Source organism: Hyaena hyaena, unplaced genomic scaffold, assembly GCF_003009895.1.
Source record: "Hyaena hyaena isolate Hyena2069 unplaced genomic scaffold, ASM300989v1 scaffold_708, whole genome shotgun sequence".
Taxonomy (NCBI): domain Eukaryota; kingdom Metazoa; phylum Chordata; class Mammalia; order Carnivora; family Hyaenidae; genus Hyaena; species Hyaena hyaena.
The window spans coordinates 591,024-613,081 of record NW_024081341.1 but is presented as its reverse complement, the minus strand read 5'-3'; the positions used below and the strand labels follow the sequence as shown (position 1 = coordinate 613,081).

At 43.2% G+C, this 22,058-nt stretch overlaps 1 protein-coding gene across 4 annotated transcripts in view; it reads left to right on the top strand.

The window, feature by feature from the left end:
• Window positions 1-22,058, top strand: part of JHY (junctional cadherin complex regulator) — a 59,863-nt gene that overhangs the window by 30,572 nt on the left and 7,233 nt on the right. For 2 of the 4 annotated variants that reach the window (XR_005525628.1, XR_005525627.1), the window contains exons 4-7: window positions 3,864-3,977; window positions 9,905-10,563; window positions 15,649-15,943; window positions 21,596-21,736. Coding sequence is in view for 2 of the 4 variants with exons in the window: in XM_039217688.1 (XP_039073619.1) it covers window positions 3,864-3,977; window positions 9,905-10,563; window positions 15,649-15,943 (1,068 nt within the window). In the remaining 2 variants the exon portion in view is untranslated. The remainder of the gene's footprint in view (window positions 1-3,863; window positions 3,978-9,904; window positions 10,564-15,648; window positions 15,944-21,595; window positions 21,737-22,058) is intronic. The other 2 variants (XM_039217688.1, XM_039217689.1) reach the window with 1 other exon arrangement.

The window sequence follows — 22,058 nt, the reverse complement described above, 5'->3', positions numbered from 1 at the left end:
GGCTCAAACTCACAACTCATGAGATCATGACCTGAGCTGAAGTCGGACATTTAACCCACCGAGCCACCCAGGTGCCCCACTGAAGGGTTTTTTAAGTGGTGGCTTAGCATAATTAGTTCGGGAGTTTTAAAAGCTGCAGTATCTTATAGGGAGAATGAATGTAAAAAGTAATCAATCCAAAGGTCTCAATGTCATCAAATTCTTACTGAGCACAGCCACAACAGACTCTCTGGACCGCCATGCCTCCACCTGTTTTGCTGACCACATATAAACAGACGGTGGTGGCGCCCACGCTAGCAGGCGGGGACCAACACAGAGCACAATGTATTAGAAACAGGACAGAATTGATACAGCAGATCGCTCATTAGCCAAGTTAACAAATGCTCATTGAATTATGCCCAAAATGATTATGCCCCAAAGGGAGGGATTAAATAGCTTATGTGTTAGAGTGAGGGTGGGCAAACACTACATTTAGGAAATCAGACTCCTTGGCCTGTTTTAATTTGGGCATGTGCTAGTTGTTAATACCTTCAAGGAATAACAAGGAAACTAATAAATTAATAGTGGGGGGCTCCCAATTAAAAAACAATAACAATATCAAGGAATAAAGGAGCCAAACTTCCAGGGATTGCAGGACTTAAGGCAAGTATGCTTTTTAAACATGATTCAGCGTGTGTCCGTGCAGATGCACTCATTCACGTATCACTCTTGGTAAAGGCTCAACTTTTTTGTGTGGTGCCGATTCCCTATAGATCTGACCGGTTTCTTTGAGAGAGAGAGAGAGAGAGCCCCGTCCAGCTCAGCTGTACTCAATCTGAGTTGCTCTCCTTCCCACAAACCCTCACTTCAAAGCAAGGAACATAATGTACAATTTTTTAATGGCTCTAGACCCAGGCACTCAGGCTCTCTGCTCTGCGCCTTACCTCAGTGTAAACACCTAATCAGGATTGCCTGCGCTTCCTCAATAGCAGCCAAATGCAATTCGAGAACCACAAGCCTTTGAAGTCCTCCCTGCAAAGGCCGGGCTTCTAGTCCCGGATAATGACAAGCCGTGATTGCTGTCTTTGTTGTATCTTTTCAGTGGAGAAGCAATTATAGGCCCCAATTTAACAGAATAGACATTACGCAGCTTATGATGCTCAAAATGCAATTTCATTTGATCATTTTCTCGATTTGATTGGTATTAATAGAATGGTTCACAAAAAAAAAAAAAAAATAGCTGGCAGAGGTTGTGTCCCACTCCACTTTCAAAGAGATAATGTAGAAGTATGCTTTACTTGTCCAGAGACTGTCGGTGGGGACTCAGACGCTGAGTTCCACCAACAGGACATGGGGATGGAAATAGCGCAGGGCCTTAGGGCTCTGGGGAAGGAAGCAGAGGGCGATGCGTTTTTAATTTGTAAACTGTTTACCAGAGGCTGTGTAAGGGATCCCATTGCTGGCAGTCAAAGGATCAATATCACCAGGAAAAAACTGAGTTAACGGAGCCACGTCCCCTTCACGGAAGCCGGGGAATCAAACAATCCTGGTGGTGGATCTAGGAAATCAACCCCACTTTTTTTTTCCTCCCAAGCTCCAGATAACATTTCTGTCCAAGATACTGCTTCTTTGAGGTTTGAAAAAGGATTATTTCCTCGCTTGCTTAGACTTTTATTTTGTTTTTAATGTTTATTTATTTTTGAAGGAGAGAGAGACAGGGTGTGAGCAGGGGAGGGGCAGAGAGAGAGGGAGACACAGAATCCGAAGTGGGCTTCAGGCTCCGAGCTGTCAGCACAGAGACTGATGCGGGGCCCAAACTTGTAAACTGTGAGATCACAACCTGAGCCAAAATCAGGAGTTGGATGCTTTACCGCCTTAGCCACAAAGGCGCCCCTGAGGAATATTTATCTTTACTGTCAGGTGCTGATTTACTAACAACTATTTCCCCCTCTTTCCTGCATTCACACATATGTACTATATGTGAAGTATGGAGCAGCAGGAGAATGGGAACATGTGAACACACATGAGAGACTCCAAACCCCATGCTTCTTCCAGCGTTATGCAACTCACTGCTTCTCACACCACGCAGCCCACCAGGGACAATTTAATCAAACAAGCATAAACTCCAAAATCTAAATGTGAAAATTAGGTACATCAGTCTTGAAAGGGCAAGCTTGACATTGACAAGCCATGAAGCACCGTGGCCAGAGGAACCCACCCTGGGTCACCTGTCCCAGGAAGAATGGCAAAGAAATCTTGCCACGGCACCTGGGAATGAGAGGAGGCTTAGCAGATGCATTGAAGTCAGCTTCTAATATCTGGGGCTATTGTCTGAATGACAGATTGACTTCTCCCATTATTTCAGAGGGCAGAAGGCTAGAAATTACAGGAGGATGTATTTCTGCTCTCATAGGAAGAACTTTTATAGCATTTGGGTGGCTCAGTGATGTGACAGTATATTCATCATCCCTGAAACAGAGATTAAGAGAGCTAATATTTTACTCCACAGATGGGTGACAGGACCAGGTCTCCTACAGGGGAAAAAAAGGAAATAATCTCAAGCCACTTTATAGCTTCTCCCCTCCTTAGTCTGTAGACGATCTTTAAACCTATAGTGACACAAATGGGAAACATCTACCAGTAGAAGGGGCATGTGTTTATTTATTTTGAGAGAGAGAGAGAGGGAGGGAGAACGCATGAAGACACATGAGCAGGAGAGAAGAAAGGCGGGGGCCGGGGGGAGAGATAGAGAATATCAAGCAGGCTCCACACTCAGTATGGAGCCCGACACAGGGATCGATCCCAAAACTCTGGGATCACAGCCTAAACTGAAATCAAGGGTTGATGCTCAACCGACTGAGCCACTCAGGTGTTCCAAAGAGGGTATTTCTAATAAGTAAGTTACTTTAGCAAAATTATTAAAAATGAGACTCTGGAGCTAGGCCGCCTGGCTCCTTACTTACTAGCTGTTGATTCTGGGCAGTTAGTTAACCTTTCTGAGAGATAATAGATAATCTGTTAATAATAGTCACATACCTGATAAGCTGTAATATATTATAACTGATAGAATATATGCTGAGTGCTTAGGACAGCTACTAGCAGACCATGAACAGCTGATGCATATTGTTATTTCTATTGCTGTTATCATTCTCTTCAAGGACAACATTATCTCACTACGTTATTATTTCATTTGATGTGCTCAACATTTGTTGCCACATTCAGTTCAGGTAATGGTTCGAAAATTGGGTCCCTGAAGTAGATATTGAACGTTTAAAGTAGGGGGCATCTGGGTGGCTCAGTTGGTCAAGTGCCCAACTCTTGATCTCAGCTTGGGTCATGATCTCACAGTTTGGGAGTTCGAGCCCCACATCGGGCTCTGTGCTGACAGGGCAGAGCTTGCTTGGGATTCTCTCTCCCTTCTCTCTCTGTCCCTACTCCATTCTTGCTTGCTTGCTCTCAAGAAATAAATAACTTTAAAAATTTTTTAATAAAAAAATAAATAGTAGTTTGACCTCAAAGTGCCAATTCTCACATCGTGCCTACAGGAGGAAACATTATTCCCATTTTCCTTAGGATTAATCCAAGTCCCTGAAGACCAAGATAGACCCCTGAACTGAAAAGAAAATGAAGCCCTTCATGGAGGAGGGCACTTGTTGGGATGAGTGTTACCCAGTGGGATAACTGGGTGTTATATGGAAACCAACTTGACAATAAACTATGAAGGGGAATAGAGAGAGAGAGAGAGAAACAGAAAGAAAGACAGAAAGACAGAAAGAAAAAAACGAAGCCCTTCAGGATTTCTTTCTAGAGTTCACAGATGAGCTTCGTGGCTCTAAGACTAAAGTGAAACCTGTTAACGTGCTCTCTCTGTTTTACCCTCTTAGATATCCTACCCCATCAGTGCAACCAATAAGACGTCCATTCAGAATGCCAAAGAGATTGAAGACACTGCCATCAATCCTGAAGACAAATGGCATCAAAGAGCCCAACAGTTAAAGGTTATTCACTAGACTCGACTTTAAATGGATTTCAAGGGTTACTGCTAAATATCAGTAATGTTCATGGCTGACTTAGTACTTACAGGTTTATTCTTTGTTTTAATGTTTATTTTTGAAAGAGAGAGAGCATGAGCAGGGGAGGGGCAGAGAGAGAGGGAGACACAGGATCCAAAGCAGGCTCCAGGCTCTGAGCTGTCACAGCACAGAGCCCAACACAGGGCTCGCACTCATCAACCTTGAGATCATGGCCTAAGCTGAAGTTGGATGCTTAACCAACTGAGCTACCCAGGCACCTGAGGTTTAAAACTTACAGGTTTATTCTTATGCCTGAGAATAGTTGCCCACCATGGGTAAGACTGGTTTGTGCCCAGTGGGCCATTGTTTGCTCAGCCTGCCAACTCTACCCATTCTTTAAAAGATTCTGTTTCCTAGAAGAAAATCATCACATCACTCTTTAAACATTCAGAGTGAAAACCCCACACAGAAGAAAGGCATGGTGAAAATGCACAGAAGTAAAAATCGTAGTTCAAGATATCATCCCAATCTGCACTGCTCGAAGCTGGCCGTTACAGTGTCCTTAGCTGACAGGGAACACTATCCCTAAAGATGGGCGGGAATCCCCAGAGCCTCATTTGCAGGATGTGAAAGCCTACTAACCAGTAATTTAGGGAGGACTTTTGTGAAACTGTCCCCACGGACCATTTTTCTAGAAGAAAGGCAAAGTGCTCCCAGTCAATGTCTTCTTGAACCAGTGAGTGAAGCTCTGTGGAACAGTCACTCTCACACCAGGTTTCATCCCTGCTGCAGGAGAGATGAGCCCTGGGAAACCACCCCACCGAGAAAGCCTGCTGACACCATCAGTTACAACTGTGTACATGGGGAAGAGTAATAATAAAGTTCATCTCGGTTCCAGAGAATTCAGAAAAGAGCGACCGCCTAAATCATCTTTTATCCTTCACAGTGGCTTCGAGGTCACTCTCAGACTTGGAAGGAAGGAAGGAAGGAAAGAAAAGGGAGAAAGAGAGGGAAAGAGAAAAAAGAAAGGAAGAAAAGAAAGAAAGAAATAGAAACAGTGGTTCACTCAGAGCTTCCTGAAAGCTGATGCCAGCCACACCAGGTTGAGAAAATGGTACTGAACTGTCCCTTGGCAATGGGATATAGTAGAGGACAGGGTCTACACCAGACCCAATAGAGAGCCTGGGGAGCTTGGCCAACTGGATGGAGAGGACAAGGGAAACACCTTAAGGCTTGTCATGTGTTACAGATAATAGACTGGGTCAGAAGACATGGATTTCTGGGCCTTCGCCAGTCATTGACTCAATGCATAACTTTGGGCAAATCTCAACCTTCCCCCAAGCCTTAAGTTTCTTTTTTTTTTTTAAGTTTATTTATTTATTTTTGAAAGAGCAGGGGAGGGGCAGAGAGAGGGAGACAGAGCGAGAATCCCAGGCAGGCTCCACATGGTCAGAGCAGAGCCCTACATGGGGCTTGAACCCACAAACCATGAGATTATGACCTGAGCCAAAATCAGACATTTAGTGGACTGAGCCACCCAGCGACTCCAAGTTTCTTCCTTATTAAATGAAGGGGTGCCCCAAATGAACTACAAGGTGCAGCCCAGCTGCAAAATGCTATGACTATATGACATTTTTCTCTAGTTACTTAAATTATTCTAGAAAACATATTTGAAGCATGTGAGGTTCCTGCAACCTAGAGTTTTCATAATTATCACCACAGAAAATTATGAGAATCTCAGCCAAAGATAAAGTAAAATCACAGCACCTGATTCATAATATGGCCCTTAACAGGGGTGGTAAAAATTTTTATATGGAAGAAAAGCCAAAAGAATGCTCTTTATTCTTTGTATGTAATAGAACTCGTGGGGTTTTTTTGATGTTCATTTTTAAGTGAGAGAGTGGGGGCAGGGGCAGAGAGAGAGGGGGACAGAGGATCCAAAGTGGGCTCTGTGCTGACAGCAGAGAGCCCAGTGAGGGGCTCAAACCCACGAGCCACAAGATCATGACCTGAGCCAAAGTCAGATGCTTAACCAACAGAGCCACCCAGGCTCCCCAGAACTCATTTGTTTATAACCCACTCCTGAGTGAAGACAAAGAGGAGCCAAACATCTCAAGATCATTAGACCTAACATGGCAGCCACAGAGTGGCCCATGGGATGCCACTTTCTTTACTTCAAAAGGATTTGTTAATTCCCGCCGCATCCTACACACCAGCGAGACGTTTGGCATACCATTGCTCCAGGTTGCCTTTCATCTTCCTCTTCAACTACCCAAATCCAGTGCCTTCTTTCTGGTCTTCCGTCCTGCATCAAGATTTTCCAGCCTTTCCCACTCCATCCTCTGCTCTCTCTCTCTCTCTCTCTCTCTGTTACTATGTACCTGCGGTCTGGATCATGCCCTTAAGGTTTCTCATACTGATTCAGTTGGTTAAGCATCCAGCTCTTGATTTTGGTGCATGATCTCATGGTTCATGAGATCCCTCTCTCGTAAATAAACATTTGAGAAATAATAATAAAATAAAATAACTCAACTTTCTAGGCAAAGGAAGAACAGGCTATGTAGGCTCTTTGACTAATTAATGTCAGGTTCCTTGTAATCACATCCTAAGTAACTTCCCACCTTTCCAAAGACCTATTATTTTGGTTTTGACTCCAACACTATCAATATAGCTATTCTTCTTTTGTCCATCTGAGCATAGAACCCTCCCTTACTGATGCTGTAAATTACAGCCAGTTAATAGGTGTGTTCAAAGTTTCCTTAATATTATCAGATGGGATTCTTAATGCAAGCACAAAGTATTTGTGTCTCATTGTTAATAAACACAACAGACACTTCTCTACATCCGAGCTGATCTTGGAGCCCCGGCACAGCCTTCAGGACTCCAGGGTCAATCAGGGTAACTAAGGACAAGAATGGCTTTTGTTGGAAAGCAGATGAACCTTTGGTCGAGAAGAGCAGGCATCCTCCCCTCTGCTTACGGCATATCAATGGAAAGCTGTAAAAGAGAAACAGCCAGACAGACACTGCGTTTCACAGGGTTGGGGGCAAACCCCTCTCAGAGAGTGCAGTATGAACAAACGTTAATAACTAAGTACAGACCTTACTAACAAATCATCCTCCCAGCAATAGGCATTGGGATTCCCTGATGTGAATGCTGTACCAATGGACACTGGTCTGTGTGCTAGGGAACCTACTGCCATTAAACTGTTATTCTGAGTGCACGTAGCATGGACTAATCGTGAGTGTTGGTAACAAAAGAACCCCATTGAGAGCAGGATAAAATAGAGGATTTCAGTGCTGATGGAGATTAAATAGTCTGAGAATGGCTTTTTATATTAACTTGAGGGAACTCGGGTCTTGTGACCTAAAAAGTGACACCTGACGCCTCAATTGTAGGGTAATAAATCTTCAGTAAACCACAGATCTCAAGTAGCCTGCTCACAAGGTGAGAGGAATCACATCAAGCCTGTAAATATCTTCCTTTCTGGGGACTGAAATGCCTTCTTTGGGCACTTACATTCTAGTGAATAGCAGATTTAACACTTGAGACAATTAAAGTTTCGTAAAATGAGGAGTCCTTGGCCTTGTTGACAAAGCCCCCTCTGAAGGGTATTATTGTAATCTGAATTGTCAGCAGCAAAGGTATAACATGATTAAAACCAAGATTTTGGGTATGGTATCCCAGAGAAAGAATTCTTGATAGCTTTTTTTTTTCTTTGTTGGTGGGAATGAGGAGAGAGAGGTAGGATGTGGATGGATGGACGGCAGCAGAAAGAGTTCCTGTTAGCTTATTTTTCTAGCAATTAGAAGGCTGGACAGGGACACCTGAGTGGCTCAGTCAGTTAAGTGTCTGACTTTGGCTCAGGTCATAATCTCGCGGTTTGTGGGTTCGAGCCCCACGTTGGGCTGTGTGCTGACAGCTAGCTCAGAGCCTTGAGCCTGTTTCAGATTCTGTATCTCCCTCTCTCTCCACCCTTCGCCCACTTGCACTATGTCTCTGTCTCAAAAATAAATATTAAAGTTTTTTTTAAAAGACTGAACAAATATTTTTTTAGTTGTTTATTTATTGTGAGAGAGGGAGACAGCCAGAGCTCAAGTGTGAGCCAGGGAGGGGAAGAGAGAGAGGAAGAATCCCAAGCAGGCTCCTTGCTGTCAGCACAGAGCCCAATGCAGGGCTCAATCTCACTTATGACTATAAGATCATGACCTGAGCTGAAATCAAGAGTCAGACACTTAACTGAGTCACCCAGGTGCCCCTGAACAAATACTTTTTTAAATGACATTATCAGCATCAACAAGTATTTATAGATCATAGCAAAGGTGGATATATATATATATTTTTTTGCCTTCATAAACAGTGATGACAGCCAGGAAAAGAGCCACCATGTTTCATTAACACACCTGATAAGATTATAAAATAGCCATTTTCTTGTGGGTCCACTTTAAGCAAGGCTGCCCTTGGGCTATTTCTTTGCAACCTCTGTGCCTACATTTCTCCCATGCGGCTCCATATCCGACGTAGATGGAAGAACCTTTCTTAACACAAATACAAAATAGGAAAATACAAAAAAGGAAGTTTTTCTTTCTTGGGTACCAAAAGTAAAGTTTAGACAAGCCAGTCAGAGCCTGGCCAATCCTCCAGAAAGCTCAAACTCTAAGGAAAATATACTCTAAATCTCAGACAAGCCATTCTTACTTAAAAATCCGACATGCAAAGTAACATTGTATATTACTGTTTTAAATTTAACAATCTCAACCTAATCATTATCAGATTTCATTAGAAATAGAATACCATCTATTACTCTACACAACAAGATACCATAGTAATTCTATGATAGAAAAGTGAAAAAAAGTTGAACTCACTGCAATAATTTGATCATTGTTCATAGCAAGCTAAAACAATCTGGGCAAAAGAGGGTGTTTTTTCTGCTTCGAGTAATCCAGGTAACTTGGATTTTTCAGTTAACATTGCATAGATACGGGCCATAGAGATTTTTTAAACAGGTGTTCAGAAAGGAAAAAACATGGCGTGGGTATATACCACACTGATGCATATGGCCTTATTACTATTTTTACTAAGCATTTAATTATTCTTTCCAAAGGCCTCTTAACTCTGCCAGTGTTTTACAACGTAATGAGTGCTTTATTCCTTGGAAAATATTTCTAAATGGCTCAGTACAATATAGTTACGTAGTATATCTATTATACTAGGAGTACATTTTGTTGTTACAAGACTTTGAAAAGCATAAAGACCTTTCTGAAATTGAAATACGTCCCCCAGATGTTTGATTGCCTAAGTACGGGCTATATTAAGGAACTGAAGCAAAACAACCCTTGTGGATTCACAAATGTCCTATCACAGTGCAGACTCTTTTAGAATCCTCTGAATAAAATCTAATTTGTTTCATCTGGTGAAGAGGTCATTTCTAGCTTCTGACCTATATGAGTAAGAAGATCTGATCATCTAAATTGTGTTTCATATTAGCTTTGTACCTGGTTGGTAAAGCAAATCACTACTGTCCCTTCTGGTTAAGATTTTTAAAAATATTCATCTTAGTTAAGATAAACTTGCATGTTTTGATGTGGATTTGTGCTTTCTTTGTATGCGGCCCTGTAGAGGTAAAGCTCCTTCCCCTCCCCACCCTCTTTGGTGACTTCATTTCACATTTGAAGTCAAAGGCTTGTCCTGAAAACAAAGCCCATTCAAAGCTCTCTTTTTCTTTCTAGAAATTCATAATCTGAAATTGTGCAGAGGAGTTACTCAGTTAATCATCCTCATATCCTGAAATTAGGAAAGGACCCCCCCCCCCCCCCCCCCCCCCCCCCCCCCCCTCAGGTTGGAAAATACTAATGTAAATTGTGAGGCATGCTGACCATTTGACTTTATGTTAACCAAAGATCTCTTTTTAGAATCACCAGGAACACTGGTCTCAATACGAAAGTGCAAAATCAAACAACGTACTGAGACATCAATCTTCTGAAACAACCAACGGCCAGAAGCCTTCCAGAAAACCAGCCAAGCGCAAGACTCGAAAACAGCATCAACGCCAGCATGGCCTGAAGTCTTTGGTGACTGAGGAGCTGGCTGTCAGTCAAGGAAACCAGAATAGCATTCCCAGACAGCAAGCAAACCAAAATAAGCCCACTGATCCTTCAGTAAAGCATGAAACCATTGTAATTATGAATGCCCCTAATGATCTACAAGACTCAAGTGCATTTAGGAGTCAGGATCCCAAAATAACCTCCAGTAAACTTGGTCCACTACAGCAGGCTACTGACAAGGCATTATATAACAACTCTACTGGATATCAGCTGGTGACGAACATCCATCAAGAAAGAGGACCCAGGGGCCAAGAAGAGAAAAGACGGTCACATCAGCAGTCACACATCAACACTCTTTCCAATATGGACTTGAACCACCTTAACGAGCTTAGTAAGAGACAAGGGCCCCTGAGCCAGAAGGGTTCACAGTCTGTTCCTACTGCAAATGTTAATGGATCAACCAGAAATAAGAAGCAACCCAAGTGGGCTTACACAGAGACAAAATATAAGAACTTAGAAATATTATGGTAAGAATTCTCTTTTCTCAGCTGTCTTTCTAGGAGAGCTATGAAAGACCACTGGAGACAGGAGAAGGTGTGGGTCATTGGGGATGGTCAGGGGAGAGGAAACCGTCACCTAACAATGACCTTGGCTCTGATTTCTGCCTCACATAGCCCACTTTCGATGTCTTTTCTTCTTCCTAGTCTCTACTTTTCCCACTGTAGATAAGCCAAAGGTTGGAGGGATGGGAGGAGACAGAAGGACCTAGTCAAAAAAAAAAATCAGTATATTTTGAGGGTTACAAGTAATGTTTGGGGGAAACGGTTTCTAACATGGTTATCCTAAGGAAATATATGCATTTCCCTCAAATACCTTCATTTACCAAATGACAACAATAATCCAACAATAAGGAAATGTTTAGGTAAATGATGGTATTTAATATCATGTAACCATTAAAAGCTTTGGTCATAAAGAAACACTTCTATAAAAAGAAAATAGTAAGGTACAAATTTACACCCTAGGAGTAGGAGCTCTACTATGTAGAAATATGCCCAAAGGAGGAAAAATGCACCAAAATGTCAATAGTGGTTATTTCTGATGAGAGATTACACTTATTTTTAATGTTCTCTTCATACTGTCTGAATTGTTCAAGTTCCCTACAGTGTAGAGGTTTTCCTTCTTTAATCAGAAAAAAAAAAGTTATTTTTAAAATCACATCAGAGGACATGTCCTGATGATATTCAATCAAATGTGTATATTACACACTAGATATGCACTAAATCCAGTGCTAGAATGCAGAAGGTACAAAAGTAGTGTGATGCATGGGTACCTTCGAGGGGCTTACTTTCAAAGTCAGGAGATACTTTTGCATGTCAGAGGTGAGAAGAACACATTTCAGTGCCGCACTTGGAGGTATGGAACATAGAATCAATAAAATTCAGAGGTAGCTTCCAGAAGAGATCGTGATAGATTACAAGTGTCCTTGTCTTTTTTCCTGACTTTAGAGGGAGTGCTTTTAACATTCATACCATTAAAAATATTTAACTTTTGGTGGATAGGGAGTGGAGACAGGAAATCTCTCCTATTCCTATTCCTTTTGCCAAGAGCTTTTATCACAAATGGATACTTCATTTTATCAAATACTTGTTCTGCATCAATTGAAAATTTTTCTCTTTAAATCCTTTAAGATGGTTAAATGTATTAACAGATTTCCTTTTTTTAAAGTTATTTTTATTTGAGAGAGACAGAGAACATTAACAGGGGAGGGGCAGAGAGAGAGGGAGAGAGAGAGAATTCTAAGTAGGCTCCACATATGGTCAGCATGGGGCTCAAAACCACAAAACCAAAGATTGTGACCTGAGCCAAAATCAAGAATTGGTCACTCAACTGACCAAGCCACCCAGGTGCCCCTATTAACACTTTTCCTAATGTGACATCATCCTTTTATTTCTAGGAGTTTCCCAATTTGTCATATTGTATTTTTTTTTAATATTTTTTATTTTATTTCTAGGAGAGAGAGAGAGAGAGAAAGAGAGAGAGAGAGAGACAGTGTGAGCCGGGGAGGGTCAGAAAGAGAGGGAGACACAGACTCTGAAACAGGCTCCAGGCTCTGAGCTGGCAGTCAGCACAGAGCCCGACGCGGGACTCGAACCCACGAACCGCGAGATCATGACCTAAGCGAAAGTCGGACGCTTAACCGACTAAGTCACCCAGGCGCCCCTGTCATATTGTATTTTTAATATATTGCTCAATTTGACTTTTTTAACACTATTTAGGATTTAACATTCACATGCATGAAGTGAGATTGGCTTACATTTTTCCTGTCTGCTACTAGCCCTATCTGAGTGGGTTATCAAGACTATACCAACCCTATAAAATTAGGTGGGGAGTAGTCCCCCTTTTTACATCCTCTAGGACACTTCGTATACAATTAGAATTCTCTACTACTTGAAGTTTCATAAATTTTCCTGTAAAACCATCTAAGTCACATGCATTTTTTTGTTTGGCTTTGTTCTCTTGTTTATGGGCCGATTTTCAATTTTAATCTACTTACACTTACTGTAATAATCATATCTGGATTTATTTCTACCATCTTAATTTGTCCTTTCTGCCACCCTATTTGTGTGTGTGTGTGTGTGTGTGTGTCTTTTACTGAATAGAATTTTGTTACTTTTCCCCCTCTGATTTGGAAATATGTATTCTCTATTTTGAGTACAGTGGACACACATTACATTATTTCAGCTACACAACTAGTGATCTGACAAGTTTACACATTATGCCATGTTCACCGCAAGTATAACTACCCTCTGTCCCATTATATCGCTATTACAGTATCATTGACTATATTTCTTATGCAAGGACTCTTATTCCCGTGACTTATGCATTCCATAACTGGAAGCCTGTATCTCCTTCTCTCCCTCACCCACTTGGCCCAACCCTCTACCTCCTCCCCTCTGGTGACCATCAGTTTCTTCTCTGTATTTATAGGACTGATTCTGCTTTTTATATTTTTTAGATTTCCCTTATGAGTGGAACCATATGGTATTTGTCTCTGACTTCATTCACTTAGCATAATACCCTCTAGGTTCATCCAACTTAAGTTTTTGAAAAACATACTTAACCAGGTGAAATATTTCTATTCTCTTCTAGAGCATAGTCAGAATCACTGGACTGTTTTAATCCAATCGCCCTTTGAGTCACACATTTTTCGTCCAGCATCTTTTGTAGCACCTAGATCTCCAAAAGTTATTGCTTCTTATAGAGAGTCAGTGTTTTAAGTTTAACTGTTTATTAATGTCTTTGCCTCACAATTTTTCTTCTATTTGACTCCTTCTTCCTGAAGTAGATCTTTTGGAAAGGCTTTCAGCAAGAGTAGGTAAATTTACCTGAAAGACCTTTATGTTTTTTTTTTAAATTTTTTTATAGTTTATTTTTGAGGCAGAGAGAGACAGATCATGAGCGGGAGAGGGGCAGAGAGAGAGGGAGGCACAGAATCTGAAACAGGCTCCAGGCTCCGAGCTGCCAGTACAGAACCTGATGCAGGGCTCAAACCCATGAACTACGATACCATGGCCTGATCCAAAGTCGGACGCTTAACCGACTGAGTCACTCAGGCGCCCCCTTTATGTTCTATCTTGAATGATAGTTTAACTTGGAGTTGGAAAACATTTTTCTATCTCCTGGTTTCTGTTTCTTGGAAAAGTTTTTGTCAATGTAATTATCATTCCTTTTTTGTCTTTTCTCTTATTTAAGGTTTCTCCCTTTGTTTCTGGTATTCTGAGGTTTCACTGTGTTAGGTCTAGGTATGAAGTTTTTATCCTGTTGGTGATTCCGAAATTGGAGGAGTCACCTCTTTCATAAATTCCATAAAAATTATCTTCCATTTTCCCTTTATTATATTTCCTATGCATATTTCCTGTCTTAGGAAATATTTACCCTATTTTCCCTCCAGGAACACCAAATAGATGCATATTAGATTCTGTTATTCTAGACTCTGGGTCTCTTTAATGGTTTATTTCATCTTTTACCTATCTGTGCTTCTGAGAAATTTCCTCCCACCAGTTTCCCAATGAAATAACTTTCTTCAACTGGATCTAGTATGCGCTTTAATAAAAATTTAGTAAATTTCAACAGTGGTATTTTTCATGTCTAGAATTTTTCGTTCTGATTAAAACCTTCCTGTTCTTTGTTTTCAAAATCGGTTTCTCAGGGTTTTGATTTCTTCTTTCATGTCTTTAAAATCTTTAAACATGCTTGCTTTAAGAATGTTATCTAGGGGCCCTTGGGTGTCTCAGTCAGTTGAGAATAACGATCCCGGAGTCATGGGATCCAGCCCGGTGTCAGGCTCCGTGCTAGCATGGAGCCTGCTTAAGATTCTCTCTCTCTCCAGGGTGGCTGCCTAGCTTAGTCGATTAAGTGTCTGCCTTCAATTCAGGTCATAATCTGACCATTTGTGAGTTTGAGCCCCACATTGGACTCTCCATTGTCAGTGCACAGAGCCTGCTTTTGATCCTCTGTGCCACTCTCTCTGACCCTCCCCCACGCACACGTGTCCTTTCAAAAATAAATTTAAAAAAAGACTCTCTCCCTTTGCCCCGTTCCCTGCTCACTCTAAAACATAAAAAATAAAAATTTTAGAAAAGAATGCTAATAGTCTATTATCAGAAGTTCTTAGAAACCTATCACTTGTTCTTTTGTGTGCACCTGTGTGTCTGCCAACTCTCCTACTTGATGGGTTATTTCCTCATATATTCTAGGATTTTGGATTGTGAGTGTGTGTTCATCTATCTTGTCTGCAGACACCCAGGCAGGCTTGCAAAGGAGGGTAACCCCCCCAGAAAACTTCTATATTCGGTTCTGCTGGATATACAGGGAGATTCCTCCTCTAGGATCATTTTCATGTTAATTTTTTGGTGTTAGAATCCATAATTATGTGGGTAAGGTAAATCTGAACCCCAAACACTGTCCCACAGAAATTCACAAGGAATTTTTTTCCAGTTGAGAGCCTAGGCCAAGACAAATAGGCTTGCTTCGCAGATTCTCAAGGTTGGTGACTTTCACTAATTCACTTTTTTTTGAAGACGCAGCTCTCCAAGGCCTCTAGGCAGGCATCCACCCCACCCACGGCCAAGATTTCATGTATTCTACACCAGCGTTAAGTGTTAAAACTCAAGCCCGTTGATGCAAACCTCCCACCAAGCCATAGCTTTAGCTTATCCAAAAATCTGCTTTACATTTAGTTCTTCTTTTGTATTTGAAGTTTCCCTGTCTCTCTTACAAATTCAACTACATGTTAAAAAGCTGTTTGTTTCCATTTAATCCAATACATCCAGGTATTTTATAGTGGGAAGGTCTTTGACTTTTCCAAGGGGTGGGGTTTGTTTTTCTATTCTGAATGCATTACATGAAGTCCTGAAATAAGAGAGAGACTCTCCTAGAGAAAAACGAGGAGGATCTTAAGAGGTTAGTGTATTTATGAAAAGATTCAGCTGAAGGTCATTAATTTGATTTGCAGAGTGATGAATACATCAAGTTCAAAGAGAGTCATAGGCTAAACGTCTTATATATCCAGGTGTTATTAACAGATTTGTTGGGGGGGGTTCCCCCTTCAGGAAATTCCACTCTTCCTCGGACAGCCAGCCTGTTAGAGCTTCTCCAGATTCGCAGCTCGCTCAGATCATACAGCAACATCAGCAAGCCTTAAAGCAGCTGACGGAGGTGCAGCCTAATGAAGGGGCCTCGTCCAGCGTCACATTTCCACCTATATTGTCCAGGGTGGAAAGCGAATCCCAACTCAGCTCAGAGAGGAGTCAAAGAAACCAAATGAAAATGGGTCGTAGCAATTCTGAAGGCTACCTGTTTCAGCTGGAAAAAGGAAAGAAGCATAGGAAAAGAAGCAGCATCAAGGTAAGAAGAGCTTGTTTTACCAAACAGCCTTTTAATTCTGGTCATACAGATGGGCAAGGTCCTTCCCTTCCTCCCAGCCCCAAAACAGGTCCTTACAGGTGGCCCGCAGTCCCGAGGCACTTCCAAGTTTGAACCCCTGCTGCTGCCTGAAATGTCCCTACTTTGTGCTTCATCTCAGGGAAGGGTCTACCGTTGCAGAGAAGTGAGAGTCCTCCTTTTAGCTCCTGGCTAAACGTCACATCCTTGGATTTCTCACACCCCATATCAACCCCTAGCTTAGGCTGAGTCTCTCGGCACATTCTCATATTTGAGAAGAGAAGACAAAGTAGGGATGAGGGGGTCATCACTGCATTCTACCCCCTCCTTCTCACAGTCCCTTCCACCCCAGGGATCAATTCTTGTCCCTAGTCTCCCCTTAGCTCCTGCAGCCCGATACCCAGGACAACCAAGGCCTGAGCTTCCCTCAGAAACGTTGGCTCATCTTTTCTGAGTTCTTTGTCTATAAATTTAAATCTTTCGCATTTAAATCTTTCTCATCCAGTCTATACAGATAAATAAGGGGAAAATGGGGCAGAGAGAGATTCCTAGTGGAATCTTTCCAGGAAGACATGAAGGAGCATTGGAGTCTTTTTATGTCCTGTGCATTTCCCCACCGTTACAGGCAATAAAACCCCATCAGGAAAGGTCACTGGCTTTTCTTGTCAAGTGGTAAGGAAAAAACTAGAAAATGCATTGTTTTGTAGGGCAACAGGGCAAGACCTGGTTGGAAGCAATGGGACTGTGGTGATTGGGTTCCCCGGGAAGAGACTCTGAAGTGAAGATTCCTTGTAGGAGGCTTACTGACAAGTGCTTCTAGAACCACTCCTGTAAGGGGGTGAGGGGGGCAGGGCTGGCTGAGGGAGAGTGTACGCCATGATATGGGAGCAGCAGGAAGCCTCTGAGAGGCCCATAAGGGCTCTGACACCCTTTAAAGTTAAAGGACACACATGAGCCAGCCATTGGCTACTGACTGCCCCCCTCACCTCCCCCCCAGGAAAGGTGGTAACTTTGGGCACAGCAGCTCCATCTGGCTGAGGGTGGTTTTTAGTGAGGGACTCAGCTGGGAGCCATAGCAGACAGCAGACCCAGCAAGTGGGGGAACACACGCCTCAGTCCAGAGGGAGACTGATTACAAGCCAGCCTAGGGAATCAACCTTAGCTCAGTTCAACATAGGTGTTGAGTTCCTATTAGGAACAGTGGTAGGTGCCAGGGTGTAAAGAAAACGAGCCATGACCCCTCCCTGTGTAGATGCACGTGAAAACAGCTTCAGTATAATGTTGTAAGTAAAAAAGAAAGGAAGGAAGGAAGGAAAGAAAGAAAAAGAGGTGTGTGTGGGCTGCCATCGAGAAACACAAAGGAGTTTGGGCTGACATCCCAGCCTGGTGTTGGAGGGCTGTTAAGCAGAGCCTCAGAGGATAATTCTGAGCCAAGTTCCTTTTTTTTTTTTTCTGAGTTTACTTATTTATTTTGAGAATGAGAGAGCAGGAGAGGGGCAGAGAGAGGGAGAGAGAGAGAATCCCAAGCAGGCTCCACACTGTAAGCATGGAGCCTGATGCAGGGCTCAAATTCACAAACGGGGAGACCATGACCTGAGCTGAAACTGAGAGGTGGATACTACACCAGACTGGTTAAGCGCCCACCCAAGCGCCCCCTGAGCTGAGTTTTAGATGACCAACAGTGAACAAGACAAGACTGAAAGAGCATTTCAGGCAAAGGGACCGTTGTGAGCTGGAGCCACCACGATGCATGCTGGGAACTGACCTCAGTGCTGCTGTGCCTGAAACAGGGAGCATGGGGCATGACAGATGCTGGTGGAGAAGTAGGTAGGGGGGCCACATCTTACAGGATCATGCTTATCATACCAGGAAGGACTCTGTGCATATTAAAGAAAAGGAAGACTAGCTGGAGGCAAAGACATCAACAGTTGATGATTATGAAAGAGCCCAGCCTGCCCCTTACCGCTGCTACCTTGGAGGACTGCCTATCTCAGGACTCTCGCCCCCTCACATCCCTGGCCACCCTACCTCAGCTCCCTCACATACCTCCACCCCGGGGCTCCGTGGACTCCTTGTTCTGACTCTACTCCCTCCGTTCTGCAGGGCTCCCTCATCCCTGCCCAGGCCATGGGAACCACAACCTGTGGCTTGGAAGCTGGGAAGAGTCCCAGTTTCCCTGTAAACAAGGAGAAGCTGGGATCACAAGTTACTGATTTTTCTCAGAAACATCATTACATGGTAGTCAGGTCCTGTGGTAGGATTAGCGCTGTTCTCAAGTCCTTCATACATAGAAGAGGTTTTGCAGGCTAGACTAGGAAGACAGACCCCGTGCAGGCTGTTATTTCATACAGAAATATATTTGAAGCTTTGAAATGAGCACATTCTCAAGGAGAGGAGGGCCTGTTCACCCCAGGGTTGATAGGTTACCGGGGCCTAAAAAGTAGCTCGAACACACTCCACAGAAGAGAACCTTCTGCACTAGGTTTCTTGCCAACTACGGGTTGTTGTTAAAAATGCAAGCTTTTAGGGGCACCTGGGTGGCTCAGCCAGTTGAGTGTCCAACTTTGGCTCAGGTCATGATCTCGCGGTTCACAAGTTTGAGCCCCACATCAGGCTCTGTGCTGACAGCTCAGAGCCTGGAGCCTGCTTCGGATCTGTGTCTCCCTCTCCGTCTCCGCCCCTCTCCTGCTTGTGCTCTCTCTGTCTCTCAAAAATAAACATTTTTAAAAAGCTGCAAGCTTTTAGGGGTGCCTGGATAGCTCACTCAGTTGAGCTAAAACTCTTGGTTTTAGCTCAGGTCATGATCTCACAGTTCATGGGTTCGAGCCCCATGTTGGGCTCTGTGCTGACAGTGCAGAGCCTGCTTAAAATGCTCTCTCCCTCTCTCTCTCTCTGTCCCTCTCCTGTTTGCATGCACGCTCTCTCTCAAAATAAATTTTTTAAAAATGCAAGCTTTAAACACAGTGGGTTTTCTTTTTTTATTTTAGAGAGAAAGAGCATGAGGTGGAGAGAGGGAGAGAGAGAGATTCTGAAGCAAAGTCCACGGTCACCACAGAGCCCAACGCAGGGCTCAATCTCGTGACCCTGGGATCCTGATCTGAGCTGACATCAGGAGTCAGATGCTCAACTGAACCACCCAAGTGCCCCTGAACTCAGTTCTTAGTGAACAGGGTTAAGCGGAAGTCAGACTTAGCCATTCCCAATGTCTCAGCTCAGTCTCTAATATCTGTGTCATTTGGACAAGTCAGTAATTCATCTGAGCCCCTACTTCTCACATGCACAATCAGAATAGGTCCTTCTCTTTGCAGATTTGGTGGGATAATTAAATGAAACAATGTATTAAACCCTTAGCTTAGGGGCCCCTGGGTGGCTCAGTTGGTTGAGTGTCAGACTCTTGGTTTTGACTCAAATCTTGCAATTTGTGAGTTCAAGCCCCATGTCAGGCTCTGCGCTGAAAGATGGGGGCCTGCTTGGGATCCTCTCTCCCCCTCTCTCTCTGCCCCTCCCCTGCTCATGCACTCTCTTTCAAAAATAAATAAACTTAAAAAAAAAAAAAACAAAAATAAACTTTAAAAATTCTGGAGAAAAAAAACAACAACCCTGATCTTAGTCCCTAGTGAAGAGTAGACCATCAAATCAATGTTAGTTGCCTTTTCCTTCTTCCTTCCCTCAGTAATCTGAAGTCACGTCTTATAGAGAGAAGGGGAGGAGAGTACCTGTGTGACAGGGTGTGTCCCCAGAAGTCTGAGAGCAAGGGAGGGTAGGGAAGAGGAAGGAAAAAGAACTTCCAGTTACTGCCCCCCCAACCCTCTTTCCAAGTCAGAAAAGCTCTCTCTTCCTGCTCTTTTTCCGGAATGTTACTATCCACCCGGATCCATTTTCTTGCTTCAGCACCTCTAGCCTACATCTGACAAATGCACAGAAGCACCCTTTGTCCTTTGAGCTACTCAGAAGCTAAGATGATTTCGAACAGAGCTATTTGTATAGGCCAGTGGGTAGCCGGGGCACGAGGCGGGGGGAGTCATTATCCAGGTCACGCCCATTTGCTAGTCGCAGCAAATCTTGTGGTTTCCAAGGGAATCGACTTGAAGCACATTAAAAATGTGAGGATTTGTAAAGCCAACAGGCCCACGCACTGTTCCCCTTCTCCTGGTAGTTCTGAGGGGACTGATTTATGGACACGCAGCATTGTCTGCGCCCTTAGAGCCAGACGTCAGGCAGCAAGAGGCTGACGCAACGTCCAGGATGACAGACGGCATCAAAGTATCTATCACGACCCGCCACAAAAATCACTGCTTACGGACTTCTCCCACAGGGAAGCTGCAGTAATTAACTCGTGTGTTTGTTGTCACAGACAATCTGGGTATTGCTGCTTGACTGCTTCTAAGAAGAGGTTGATTTGGATTAAATTTAGCGACCACAGAGCAAATTTCCTTCACTTGCTGTTCTCCAGTATCCAAGGCATTGGGTTTTTTTTGTTGTTGTTGGTTTTTTGTTTTGATTTGTTTTTTTTTTTTTTTTTTTTTTGTCCCGCTTTTGAGTAGCTCTCTCCTGCTTACACATCTGAGGAATGTTCTGGAGAAAAGCCCTGCCCACGTCTCCCACAGCAGGGTACAGCGTTTCAGAGTTGAAATAGTCAACTGTTCCTCACGGGACTGTCAAGGTCATTTTCAATTCACGCACACTTCGCCCCAAGTTTACAAGAAATATCACTCTTCTGGCTTGAGAAGGGGGATTGATTACTGGCAGAAATAGGCCATCAGGACAGTCCCATGCCATCTTCTGCTAAAGGGATCATCCACAGTGAACAGCAGCTCAGAGGGGCAGGTCTGGTCTCTGCCATCATCAGCCCAGGGCCAGGGATTGCCAAGGTCAGCTTGTGTGCATCTTATGCAAAGATGAGCAGTGAACCCCATCGGGGACTTATTGAGAACCTGACTGTATTTCCCCCATGGTTGGAGACCTAACAGGACTATCACTGCTGATTTAATTTTCAGGGAGTAGCGGGGGGAATGCGCTATTGTGACCTTTTAGTCCTGTAACAGCCAAGGAGAACTAAATCAAAGTAAATTCTGAGGATTATTTTACTAGAAAAGCCTTTTGAAGAGACGGAAAGTAGATTAGTGGTTGCCTGGTTGCCTGAGGTAGAGGGGGGTGGAAGAGCAGCTGCTAATGGGGACAGGGGTTTCTCCTCCAGGTCCTGAAAACCATTCTAAAATCAGACTGTGGTGAGGTTTGCACAACCTGATGAACGTCCTAAAAAGCATGGAGTTGTACAACTTTGAATGGGTGCATTTCGTGGTATGTGAAGTTGATTTCAGTAAAGCTATTAAAAAGACTTCAGATAGAAAGAGATCAAACGAAATTACAGCACTGAGAGCCAATCAAGATTCCTGGAGGCAAAAACTTGAGCAAATCTAGGATTTTTCAGTGCCAGTCACCCAGAACAAACTTCGTTAGGATCCACACTTGCTCTCCCTTGAGAAAAGTCTCTGGCCAGAAGCAGCTCAATCCTGGGAAAGGAGTTTGTAGAATTTGGATTCCCCCCCTCCCCAATGGGCCACACTCTCTACTTTTTAAATAGGTAACACTAGTCCCTCCATTCTGTTTTCCTAGGACAGCCAAGATATGGATTCTGGTTATTCAAGGGGACAGTAAAAACTGGAGGAATCAAGGAGCAGGGAGCTATTATTCACACTTCATAATATATCTTTTGTTGGTCCGTGCAAAGAGGACAGTTAAGCTGCTTCACACAAAGTATGTGATTTCTGGACACGCTGATCATTTCTCATCAGTTTGGGACAAATTGGATTTAGGACTTAGATGGGAGTGAGGTTCCCTCCTTTTTCATTTTTGGTTTACTCTGGAAGATAGTAACTTAAGTGACTGCAAAACAACAGGTCAGCCGGCACGCCCGAGATAAAGAACAAATTTGCCATCGCCATGTAGAAGATATCAGGGTTCATTCACCTAGTAGTAATTGGCAAAGATTTTAAAATGTGATCATACGCAGTATAATCAAGGCTTGGACAAGAAGAGCATTCTTACACATTGCTAATGGAAATGTTAATGAAGGACC